The sequence below is a fragment of the Bidens hawaiensis genome, unplaced genomic scaffold (assembly GCF_021521415.1).
Source record: "Bidens hawaiensis isolate Kalapana, Puna unplaced genomic scaffold, B.hawaiensis_p1.1 tig00004192_1, whole genome shotgun sequence".
Lineage (NCBI taxonomy): Eukaryota > Viridiplantae > Streptophyta > Magnoliopsida > Asterales > Asteraceae > Bidens > Bidens hawaiensis.
Genome location: NW_027491249.1, coordinates 833,577 through 846,029, shown reverse-complemented (window position 1 = coordinate 846,029; position 12,453 = coordinate 833,577). Strand labels below are relative to the sequence as shown.

Genomic DNA, 12,453 nt, shown 5'->3' with positions numbered 1-12,453 from the left:
TGCTAGCGGAATATCACACCGAGTGACCTTGGTCTCGGATTTTGGTTTGTTATTATCAGCTTTTGTTAGAGAGCTAGAGAGAGTAAGAAGTTGACAAAAGCTTGTTTGTCTCATGGCATGCTTCCTATTTAAATAGGAAATCATGCATGAGGCATGTTTCATTCATTTCAAATGCCCAATGGGCTTATGTACAAGGCCTTGGGCCCAATATGTTTACAAAAGACAAGCCCATTACATTAATCAATACAAAAGACTCATATAAAACAAAAAGAGGCCCAACAAAAGTATTTATACAAATCAATTGAAGCTAATTTTGCTCTTTATAAGGGAAAAGATCGGCTAGGAGCACTAAAGTTTGGGAAAAGACGACATTTGTTTTATTTTCAGAAAGCCACATATGCAGTTTACGGTTAAATATGTCAAAGTGTCAAACTATGTTTACTGTACAATTTAGTATCTGCGTAACTAGGAGTATCCATTTGTATGACATCAAACTTGTTACTTTAGGATGAAACGTCTTCAAAGATACAAAGTTTCCAAGGCAGCAATACAATTTTATAAATCGGAAGCAATCCTCAATGGGATATTTATTACTATGCAATTCAATTGATTGTTTGATTTGCTCTTGTTCTTAGTTACACCTTGGCAACACATAAAAGTTCACCACAATTACATTAACAAAAGTACTCAACTGTAAATAAAATAAATTCAAATGATTCTAATGCTTTCTTTATTGAACTGTAACATTTATGACTATTTAGTATGCAAACTTCTAAAGGTTTGGTCATTGGTTTCACAACAGTTAATTTAAGCTCCGCATGAACTTTTTAGCGTCTTCTATTGAAAATTCTGCATGATTTCTTCTTATTAAACATACTGAAATCCCATTAAAATAATATTATAATACTTTATTACAATTCAATATTTGTATATAGTTGCTCAGTAATAGTTTTCTAATGTGTGTTATATTTTACTTTATACGTGTTGTTGTAACATATTCTTGGGCTTGGATGGCTTTAGCTACTAGACTTGGTTGTGAAAAGGCTTCATGGGCTTGGATGGTTTAATTGGACATGGGCTCATTCATCTGAATGTGTTCAAGAGTTTTGTTGCAACAAACTTAAATATAAAAAGAGAACGAGAGTTGGGTTTATATAATATATTTGAGATCTTTAAACTGTTGGTAGCTCTCGTCTCCTCTGGTTGTACAGCCTATTAGAGTTAATTGTTTGGTGTTGTATAGCGAGTGTGTTGTAATCAGATTATTACGATGATGATCTGTATATCTTCTTGGTTGTTTTGATTATTTTCTTCAATTGATCGATCGAAGCATTGTTCTGTAATATTTAATATTTGGGGTTTCTTATTGAATTGTAGGTCCAGAAACCGGATCCGACAACGAACGGCTTTGCTCTTGATAAATGCTCGAGACGGCTGCGGTGAAACAAACAACCGAACATGAATAATGTAACAATAAAATCATGGGACGATCTCGTAACCGGCACAAAAGATTCATAATATTAAAACGAACCGATCCCACCCAAGGTGAGCTCCCCTTGGGTGGTTGTTTACACCATCAAAACACACACTTAAATAGAAACATCAAGTCCTATTTATAACTAAAACCAAAAATTCTAGAAGATCTCCTCTGTTGAAGCTAAACGCGCATCCCGAAGCTCTCATTTCGTGTCTGGTTTTACTCGCCGACATTAAATATTATCTTGACCATAAATATATAACGGGCTTCGTAATTTGATATCGCAAGTCACAACTTTTTGGCCTTACAATCACCCCCTTGACTTATGATATCAAAACTTTTTCTAACCATGTCTCGTATCTTCACAAATCACCCGATAAACTGAAGCCTCTTCGTTTCAATTCACCCCCTTAAGGTATGACCCGCCTATATTTAATCTTGAAGTAGTTCTCGCTTCTTCGGATCTTAAGTTGTATATAGGCATGAGATGAGCCCGAATATCCACAAATCGATCTCAAATTACAGGATTCAATGATCAAATGAACAAAACTTATTAATTCGTTTGAATTTCACCTTTCGGATCCAACTTCTCGAACGCCTTAGAAATAAAAAGCTTTGAACACGGTTAAACAAGACGAAACCTGAACAATTTTAACTTTCTTCAGTTTGGTCAAACCACAAACAATTATTTCTCGGCCCAAAAACATCTTGTAAAAATGTGGCTCGGTTTATCATTTCATGTAGCTGAATTACCTTAGTTGGATTAGGCCCAAATTAAAAGAGGTTTTCTTGATATGTTTAAATAACCCATAGATGGCCCAGGTGTCCATACTAGCCCAAACCCATTCAAGTTAACTAGGCCCACATGAAAATTAGGTTATCCTAACCTTTCATCACTACCTGCAACCCAGCCACCATCTGCCCATCTGTGATCATCTCACCAGAAAGTCGGTCGCCGAAAAATCCGCCGGAGCTCCGGTACCCACTGGAAACCCTATTTCCGGCCACCAAAACCTCCATCTCTCTCACCTCCGCCTCCATACCTACCTACGCCTCCGCCGTAACTATCACCACCTGTATATCAACAACACATCAGAGTTCACGGGGCACCTGTCACTACAGCCGCCGCTGCCATCTTCCACCATGAACCACTGCCGGAAAACTGAATCCGGCCACCACAGATCCGCCGCCGATAACCGACATCACCAGCTCCACCCTAGACCACCGTCTATCATCCGCCTTTGAGTCACCGGCCACCTCTCTGCCGGAAAACCGCCTTCTACCATCTATCCTCCAAACACTATCATAGTCATCTCTGAACATCATCACTCTTCATCCGAAGGTCACCAACAACGTCATTTAGATCTTTTCATTGAATACACCTCTGGATCTTTTCTAGTAAATTTATGGCTGGAACACCACCATAAAAGGCCTTCAATCCTTCAACATAAAATTGTAAACGAGCCAGATCTAATAGTAAACGAGCCAGATCTGTCGATTTGTAGCTTTAAAATTGGCAATGAATCTGGATCCACACACGAGACGAACTTCAAGCGCCTTTATTTCCTTAAATCTTTAAACTTTATTTCAAACATCAAACTTTATTTCTAAAGCTTCAAGAAATTTAACGTCTCGGTTCGGGTAATCGCGGAATTAGAACCCGAGTATCAAGAACAAAGTTGAATCATAAGATTCGACCCGCTCTTATACCAATTGTAGGTTCCATAACCGCCGGATCGACAATGAAAGGCTTTGTTCTTAATAAGTACTCGAGACGGGTGTGGTAAATCAAACGACCGAACCTAATATAAAAAAAATATAAAGTATATGAACGATCTCGTTATCGGTTGAAAGATTTAATATATTAATAAACGAGCCGACCCACCCAAGGTGAGCTCCCCTTGGGTGGATGACTTACACCATACAAACACACACTTAATAAAAACATTGAAGTCCTATTTATAGCTAAACAAACATTCTAACATTCTAGAAGCTTTCTCGTTAAACTTAAACGCGTGTCGAAGTTCTCGTTTCGTGTCCGGTTTTGCTTGCCGACATTAAATATTATCTTGACCATAAATATATAACGGGTTTCGTAATTTAATATCGCAAGTCACAACTTTTTGGCCTTACATGAATAAAGAAGATTTTAGTTTTGTGACATGGTATCAAAGCCATGATTCTCTTATCCATCACTCTTCCGCTTGCATTCTCTTCTGGTGTATTTAGGGTTTCGTGAAACCCTAATTGTGTTCTTGGTTGATCGATCAGTCTGGTTCGTTGTTAAAGATGTTGATTCTTGGCTATTGAAGAAGGATGCTATCTGCTGGTCACTGTTTTTTCTGATAGTTCATAACCCTAAGAGAAGGTTGCGGCTATTGTATTATCGAAGAACTTGATTGGTGAGATTGTTCCTTAATTTCTTGTCCAGTTTTAATTGTTCTTGCATTAGGCATGTTTGTTGGTTGATACCAGAAGATTAATGCCTGGTTTGTTTGTGCATTAGGTATTCTAGGATTTTTTGTGTATCATTTGTTTGAATTCTCTTGTGTGTTTACATAAGTTTTCTTGGTTAATCCTTGATCTGCCACCATTAAGAGTGGTTCAGAATACCTGACTCTAGCCTTGATAGACTTTCTGTGCGTGTGCTTGCGTGAAATTCATTCTTGATTGCTTAGTCGAGTTAATTTTCTTCTTTACTGTTGGTTACAATGGGTGACAATGATGATTCTGGTTAGACTTTAGTTAGAAAATTAGATACATCCTAGTGATTCTAGTACCATGACCATTATTAGTTTTAAACTTAAATGAACAGAAAATTATTCTATGTGGGCTAACGCTATGAAACTTGCACTTCATGTTAAAAACAAACTTGGTTTTGTTAATGGTACTTGTGAGAGACCAACTGATGATGAAGCTCTTAAAACTTAATGGGATAGGTGTAATTCTATAGTGTTAACTTGGATTCTTAATTCTTTGTGAGGAATTATATGTTGGGAAAGTTTATTCTTAATCGCTTCCGATGTCTAGACATGGACAAAACTGAGGAAACTTATAAAAAGATCGATGGATCGGTTGTTTTCAATATGTTTCAAGAGATTAATTTATTAAAAAAAAATGGAGACTCAGTCTCATATTACTATCATAAACTAACTACACTATGGAAACAACTTGATGCCATGGTTCAACTGCCCTCATGCTCCTGTCAGGCATCAAAAGGATTTAATGATTTCAATACATTGATAAAACTAATACAGTTTTTAATGGGTCTTGATGATGTTTACCAACCTGTTAGAACCAACCAGCTAAATCATGAGGTAAAGGTTGCTTTTTCTATAATTTCTAGAGAAGAGTCCCATAGAAATTCAAACAGGAGTGCTAAAAGTTAAGGTCAAAATGTAGGGTTTATGTTTGAAGTGGTCTAAAATATACATATTACTATGTAAATATTTCCTACACTTTTAAATAATTTCGAGCCAATATCCGTATTATTATTATTATTATTATGAGAATGTATAATTTTGTCACTTTCAGTTAGTATTATATGATGATGATTTATTCAATCTAGAGGGACAAAAGTTTGTTTGTTTAAATATTAATTTTTTGCCTTGTAGTACTTACAAATTGTTTGTTTTCAAAGAAACATTTAAAGGTGAATTGTTGGGCCAACATCACAAGATGTTAATTAAAACGAAGTGGCAAGGGGCGGTTTTTAAAAAAAAAATACAAACGATGGAATATTTGGTGGAGCACTAGAGCCTAATTGATTTTTTATTTACATTAAGTCGGTGACAAACCCCGTATGGTCGGCTGAATGGTCTTGGACAACATAATATATATATATATATATATAATTAAGAAAGGCCACAAAAAAAAAGAAGAGGAGCTGGGCAGAAGTTAGAATATCGACACCAGGTTTTTGAGTTAGAGACCAGGCTACCGCAAGGAGCGAAAGAAGAGTGAAGCAAGCCTTTGGTTCGAGCAAAAAGTGTTTGGGTTCCACACCAACTCATTCAAGAATCATTATTATTCGGTTTGAATTTATTGTCTTCTTCATGAATTTATTATTTGAACTTATTTATTTTCTTTTGTTTTTGAGTATGGTTCTAGACTAAACCCTTAGACTACTTAGGCTTATGATGAACCTACTTTGATGTTTTTATGATTTAGTAAAAGATTTAATTATATTAAATTGATGCGTATGGATGCTTAGGATTGTTTGATGAGTTTTATTCCATAGTTTCCATGATTATTGTTTGTCATATGATAGGTTGCTATTAGGTCAATTACTTTGTGTTCTTGATTACTTTATGATTGATTTCCCGATAAGATTATAGGAATAATATTATCAAATAAACCTAAGCGTACTGCTAACCTAAAATCTATAAAGTGCTAGGTTATCAATAGATCTTTATTATTTAATCTTACTAGATTTAGTTCTTCGTAAGGAGTCTGTCTAGGGTTGATTATTTATTATTGTCTATTAAATCAATTAAATATATTAAATTGCCTTTAATTTCCTCGCTGTAAGGTAGGATTTTTGTATAAAGGAACTAGATCATAATTAATTTAATTAGGCAACCGTAAGGGAACTTAATTTTTAATACTAGTGTTCGCTAAAACTTGTTAGAAACCCATAGGTGTCTTCTTGAGAAGGGTCAGGGGTCCTGTTCGGGTTTTCTTTTAAGTGTCTATTTCGCTATCCCAGTCCACAACTAAATATTTTCCCGGTTAATTCATAACGGAAATTTAGGGGATTCTAGCCTAGATTTTTCTCATCATCATCTTATTTAAATATCAAACTTTTGCTTTTGTCTAATTTACTTGTTTTCTTGATTTAGTTTTTAATAATAGTCTTAAATTAGTATTTTAAATAAAAACTCCCCCATAAGTCGTGTTTGTAATTGAATTTAATTAGCTAATAAACGTAATTTAGAGAGTCTCGTGGGTTCGATATCCGGGCTTACTTAGCTTTACTAGAGTCGATCGGTTCATTTGCCGGTTAGTAGTTTTAGTCGAGTTAAGAGTCTAGAATTATTACTTAGTGTCTAGATTAGCGTAATTTTAGTTAATAAATTTATAACTACTTTTAGCACATCAAGTTTTTGGCGCAGTTGCCGGGGACTCTTGGCGATTGCGTTATTAGCTTTGATTAGACTTGCTTGTTATATACGTGCTATTTGCTTTATTTATTGCTTTGATTCGTAGGAGTCTAATTTTAAGTGTTAGTTATCTTACTCTATTTTCAGTTTTTTATTTTCGACTCTTTTTTTTAGAGTCTACCAATTTTGTTTTGTGCGTTTTGTAGGTACATGCCACATCTGCGTTCGCAAGGACCGCCGTTTGATTGTTTTGGACCTACCCGTTGAAGTCCGAGGCAAGTTCCTCATCGTCAGAAAAGCAACCGATCACCATAGATACTTCACCAAAAGCATCACCCACAAATTCACCACCACTGAGTCCCAGAACCATCCCAATTAACCGAATGGCCGAGAATAACTGCACCATGTACCAACAAGCTTTCGAAGGTTCCATGGAGATTACTCACCCATTATCGCTCCCGATATTGATAACCCTAACTCATGGCAAATCCCATCCTACGTCATGGCCCACATCACCCAAAAAACCAGTTCCATGGCCGTGATGATGAAGATGCACCGACACACATCAACCGTCTTACTCGTGTGTTCAAAACATTCAAATTGCAAGGTGTTTATGAGGATGCGATCTTCCTTCACTTGTTCCCGTTTTCACTTTCGGGTCATGCCGCCACTTGGCTCGATTCGCAACCTGCTGGAGCATTCACTACTTGGGAGGCGCTTCATAATGCATTCATCAAGAAGTACTTTCCACCTGCTAAGCCTTCTCGCCTTCGTGATCAAATCCACTCCTTTCACATAGAGCCGGATGAGCCATATTACCAAGCTTGGGAGCGCTTTCAGAATCTTCTTTCTCGTTGTTCAAAACATGGGCTCAAACCTTGGGCCTTTGTTGAGAAGTTTTACAATGGGCTTACTTATGAGGCTCAAGCTAGGTTCAACACAGCTGCTGGGGGCAATTTGATGGACAGAAAGAATGTGACCGAGTGTAACGAGATGTTTGAAAGTTTCACGTAATCGGAGTACGCGAAAAAGCCACGAGGCGGGAATTCCAATCCCGTCACCAGTACATCCTCATCTGCTAAAGGTGTACACCAGGTTAATCTGGATACTGGTATAGCTGCTGCTCTGGCTAATCTTACCCGAGAGATAAAAGAGTTAAAGGCTAAGGTGGATAAGTGTGAGATGTGTAGGGGTGGTCCTGGTACGCTGGAGTGTCCGTTGATGAACAATCAAGAAGTTGATTTCGTGGTTGGTCAGAGCAGGTTCCCTAATGCTTACAACAACAATAATAAGAACTGGAACAACTACAGGAATCAGAACCAGAATCAAGGGCAAGGTAACTCAAATTGGCGCCCGGCCGGTGGGCCACCTGGTTTTCAAGCTCCCTATAACCGAAATCAAGGTCAGTATGACAATAGAGGTTCTAATGGTTAAAGTTCGAATAATGGGCCAGATCTGAGTAAGAATTTGGACGAGATGATGCAGCAAATCCTTACCAGAGATGAAGTTACTCAAAACATTCTTGCCGATCATGACCTACTTTTTAAAAATCAACAATCGGCTCTACTCGACATGCAAAGGTCCATTGGCGATATTGTTCGACAATTGGATGAGAGACCCCGGGGACAGTTTTTAGGTTCTACTCAATAGAATCCGGCCGCTCAAATAAAGACGATTACTACTCGTAGCGGCAGGGTTTTGGGTCCCGAGATAAAAAGAAGAGAGGTTGAAGCTGAAGAAGAGGAGGTGATGGATGAAGAGATTAAGATGGAAGTGTCGGGCAAAGTGCAGAACAATGAACCAGTTGCACCGCCAGTGGAGAAGAAACCAGTGGAAATTTGGCCACCACCTGTGATTGATCACTCTCGTGTCCCATATCCCTCTCGCTTAAAACATCAGAAATACACACGGGAGTATGGGCACTTTCTTGACATGTTCCGACAGTTGAAAATTAATCTCCCTCTCATTGAAGCCCTCCAACACATGCTGAAGTACGCGAAGTTTTTGAAGGACCTATTGAAGAGGAAGGATAGGTTGGGGGAAGTTTCATCGACTCCCCTTATGGGAGATTGTTCGGCGGTAGTGTTGAACCGCGTACCAGCGAAGTTGTCAGATTAGGGTGTGTTTACAATTCCTTGCTTGTTTGGTAGTGATGCAATGAGCCATGCATTGGCGGATTTGGGGGCGAGTATTAATTTGATGTCGTATTCTTTGTACGAGAAGTCTGAGTTGGGCGAGCTTACACCGACTCGCATGTCGTTGTCATTGGCCGATCGTTCGATTAAGTATCCGTGGGGAATTATCAAGAATTTTCTAGTGAAGGTTGATAAGTTTGTGTTCCCAGTGGATTTTGTGGTGCTTGACATGGAGGCCGACGAGAGGGTCACCATCATTCTTGGTCGTCCGTTTTTATGAACCGCAAAGGCGCTTATCAATGTGTATGATGGGAATATCACACTTTGGGTTGGTGATGAGAATGTTACTTATGATGCTGCGAGGTCGATGAAGCATCCGGGTCAAGATGATTTCAGTGGTCCATGCCACTCGGTTTATTTTATTAACTCTTTTATTGCAGGTGTGGATAGATGCTTTGATTATATTTGTGGTGCGGATCTCGTGGGAAGTAATGGTTTGGTTGATTGTGATGATTCTGGTGAGGAGGAGTCGTGTGAGAACGATTCAGTTTGTGATGAGTTGGTTGAGATTTCAGGTTTGCCCGAGATTATAAAAGTGAATGAGATTAGTTGTGAAAGTGAGGCGAGTTCCGTAGTGAAACCCGCTCCGTTGGAGTTAAAAGTACTCCCGTCACACTTGGAGTATGCGTATCTCGATGAGGGCTCGAACTTGCCCGATATTGTGTCCTCCAAGTTAAAGGAGGAAGAGAAGTCAAAGTTGATAGACGTGTTGAAGTTGCATAAGCGGGCGATTGCATAGAGACTTTCCGATATTCAAGGTATTAGCCCCGCTTATTGCACGCACCGGATTCTAATGGAAAATCAGTACAAACTGGTGGTACAACCACAAAGGCGCCTTAAAATGAATATGCAAGAGGTGGTGAAGAAGGAGATATTGAAGTTGATGGATGTCGGGATGATCTACCTGATTTCCGATTCTCCATGGGTGAGCTCGACCCAAGTTATTCCGAAGAAAGGAGGTATGACTGTACTGATGAATGAGAAGAGTGAGCTTATCCCTTCGCGTACGGTTACTGGTTGGAGAGTATGTATTGATTATCGGAGGTTGAATGATGCCACACGGAAGGACCACTTCCCATTGCCGTTTATTGATCAGATGTTGGATCGTTTGGCATGTCAGCAGTTTTATTGTTTTCTTGACAGTTTTTTGGGATATTTTCAAACTCCCATTGCACCGGAAGACCAAGAGAAGACGACTTTTACATGTCCGTATGGACGTTAGCGTACCGCCGCATGCCATTTGGAATATGTAACGCTCCGGCTACCTTTCAGCGTTGTATGGTGGCCATCTTTCAGGATATGATTGAGAATTCCATGGAGGTGTTTATGGACAATTTTTCGGTTTACGGTAATTCTTTCGATCATTCTTAAGCAAATCTTGAGAAGATGTTGAAAAGGTGCATTGAAACGAAGTTGATGTTAAATTGGGAAAAATGTCATTTCATGGTGACGGAGGGGATCGCACTGGGTCATAAGATCTCGAGAGACGGTATTGAGATGGATCGGGAAAAGATTGATACTATAAGTAGACTTCCTCCACCGATGCGTTGAAGGCGATTAGGATTTTCTTGGGTCATGCGGGGTTCTATCGACGGTTCATCAAAGACTTTTCCAAAATTACCCGCCCGATGACCCGACTCCTCGAGAAAGATGTACCTTTTTTTTATGATGAGTGTGTGAAGGCGTTCACATATTTGAAAGAGAGGCTCATAAGTGCTCCCATTCTTTGTTCTCCCGATTGGAGCTTGCCGTTTGAGCTCATGTGTGATGCTAGTGACTATGCGGTTGGAGCGGTTTTGGGGCAAAGACGAGATAAACATTTTCACCCATTTATTATGATAGCAAGACATTGAACGATGCTCAAGAGAACTACATCACCATCGAGAAGGAACTTTTAGATGTTGTGTTTGCATTTGATAAGTTCCGCTCGTATCTCGTACTTTCGAAGACCACCATTTTTCCGTGTGTTTCCTCTTTCAGAAGAAAGACGCGAAGCCTCGTCTTATACGGTGGATTCTTCTACTTTTTGAGTTTGACATCGAGATCAAAGATAAGAGGGGTGCGGAAAATGTAGCGGCCGGTCATCTATCCCGTTTAGAAGATCCGAAGAGAGAAGAGTTGCGTGAGAAGGAGATAGGAGATACATTTCCTCATGAATCGATCGTTTTTGTTGCGGCTGAGAAGCAAGGTATTCCATGGTTCACTGATTTTGCTAATTATTTGGCTAATGGTTTTGTGCTGGAGGCTATGACTAAGCAACAAAAGTGGAAGTTCTTCTAGGATGCGCATAGGTATGTGTGGGATGACCCATTTTTGTTTAAGATTGGTGGTGACCGGATTTTGAGGAGATGTGTGACGAAAGAGGAAGGTTGGAATATTCTCAAGCATATTCATGAAGGGTTGACTGGATGTCATCATGGTGCGCATGCTACCGCGCAGAAGGTGTTTGATAGTGGGTTCTATTGGCCTACGGTTGTTAAAGATGCTGAAGAGTTTGTGAAGCTTTGTGATGCGTGCCAAAGAACAAGTAATATTTTGTCCAAGAATGAGATGCCTCAAAACCCCATACAAATTCTTGAAATATTTGATGTTTGGGGCATCGACTTCATGGGACCGTTTCCCACATCGAACGGTAATAAATATATTTTGATAGCGATTGATTATGTGTCGAAGTGGGTGGAAGCCCAAGCATTGACTACAAATGATGCATGAGTTGTTATGAGGTTCCTTAAGAAGTTGTTTACTCGTTTCGGTACTCCGAGAGCTATTATTAGTGATCGGGGAACCCATTTTTGTAATATCGTCATGGAGAAGGCGTTGGCTTGTTATGGGGTTACTCATCGTACCTCTACCGCCTATTACCCTCAAACGAATGGTCAAGTCGAGAATGCAAATCGAGGGGTGAAGAGAATTTTGGAGAAGACGGTTGGGGTTAGTCGGAAGGAATGGTCGGAAAAGTTAGACGATGCATTGTAGGCATTCCGAACAGCATACAAGACTCCTTAGGTACTACCCTGTTTATGCTTGTTTATGGTGAGTCTTGTCATCTTCTGGTTGAATTGGAGCATCGTGCTTATTGGGCATTGAAGACGGTGAATGTCGATCTTACCGAGGCTGCGAGGAAAAGGTACTTTCAGATTCATGAGTTGGAGGAGCTTCAGGATGCGGTGTATTCTCGATCATTGAACATCAAAGAAAAGACGAAAGCTCTACACGATGGTTGAAAGGCGGCAAAGAGTTCAAAAAAGGCGAAAATGTATTGTTATTTAACTCTCGTTTGAAGTTGTTTGTAGGAAAGTTGAGATCAAAGTGGACGGGACCGTACTTGGTAAAAGAAGTTTTCCTGTATGGAGTGGTGGAGTTGGAGAATCCGGATAATGAAACATCTTGGAAGGTGAACGGTCATCGCTTAAAGCACTATCTCGATCCGTCGCACGTAGATCTTGAGTGAATACTCAAGTGTAGAGTTTGTACATTCTTTCCTACTTTTATTTCTATTTTATTTTTATTTTCCCTTAAGTCACTAACGTAGTTTTTGTAGTTTTTATTTGTTTTTAAGTTTTGAAAGTTTTGAAGGAGGAGAGTGTGAGATAGAAGATCCCCTCGAAGTCTAGTGAAAAATTAAGTGTGGGGATGGAGCAGCAGGAGCCGTATACTTTTATGATTATTTATTTGCTGC

At 39.3% G+C, this 12,453-nt stretch overlaps 2 protein-coding genes across 2 annotated transcripts; both read left to right on the top strand.

Annotated features, from left to right (window-relative positions):
* The first annotated feature begins 8,328 nt into the window (after positions 1-8,328).
* Positions 8,329-9,513, top strand: LOC143625690 (uncharacterized). The gene is made up of 3 exons (XM_077095961.1): positions 8,329-8,612; positions 8,730-8,977; positions 9,155-9,513. The coding sequence occupies exons 1-3, from the start codon at positions 8,329-8,331 to the stop codon at positions 9,511-9,513; spliced, it is 891 nt and encodes a 296-aa protein (XP_076952076.1).
* Positions 9,514-11,719: 2,206 nt separating this feature from the next.
* On the top strand, positions 11,720-12,225 carry LOC143625688 (uncharacterized). Its single transcript, XM_077095960.1, has 2 exons — positions 11,720-11,993; positions 12,068-12,225. The coding sequence occupies exons 1-2, from the start codon at positions 11,720-11,722 to the stop codon at positions 12,223-12,225; spliced, it is 432 nt and encodes a 143-aa protein (XP_076952075.1).
* Positions 12,226-12,453: the final 228 nt, after the last annotated feature.

Coding starts and splice junctions, on each gene's coding strand:
- LOC143625690 (XM_077095961.1), top strand. CDS start 8,329: ATGGATGAAGAGATTAAGATGGAAGTGTCGGGCAAAGTGCAGAACAAT. Junction 8,613..8,729: donor CTATTGAAGAGGAAGGATAG/GTTGGGGGAAGT, acceptor CTTGTTTGGTAG/TGATGCAATGAGCCATGCAT. Junction 8,978..9,154: donor GAGGGTCACCATCATTCTTG/GTCGTCCGTTTT, acceptor CTTTTATTGCAG/GTGTGGATAGATGCTTTGAT.
- LOC143625688 (XM_077095960.1), top strand. CDS start 11,720: ATGGTCGGAAAAGTTAGACGATGCATTGTAGGCATTCCGAACAGCATA. Junction 11,994..12,067: donor GACGAAAGCTCTACACGATG/GTTGAAAGGCGG, acceptor AGTTGTTTGTAG/GAAAGTTGAGATCAAAGTGG.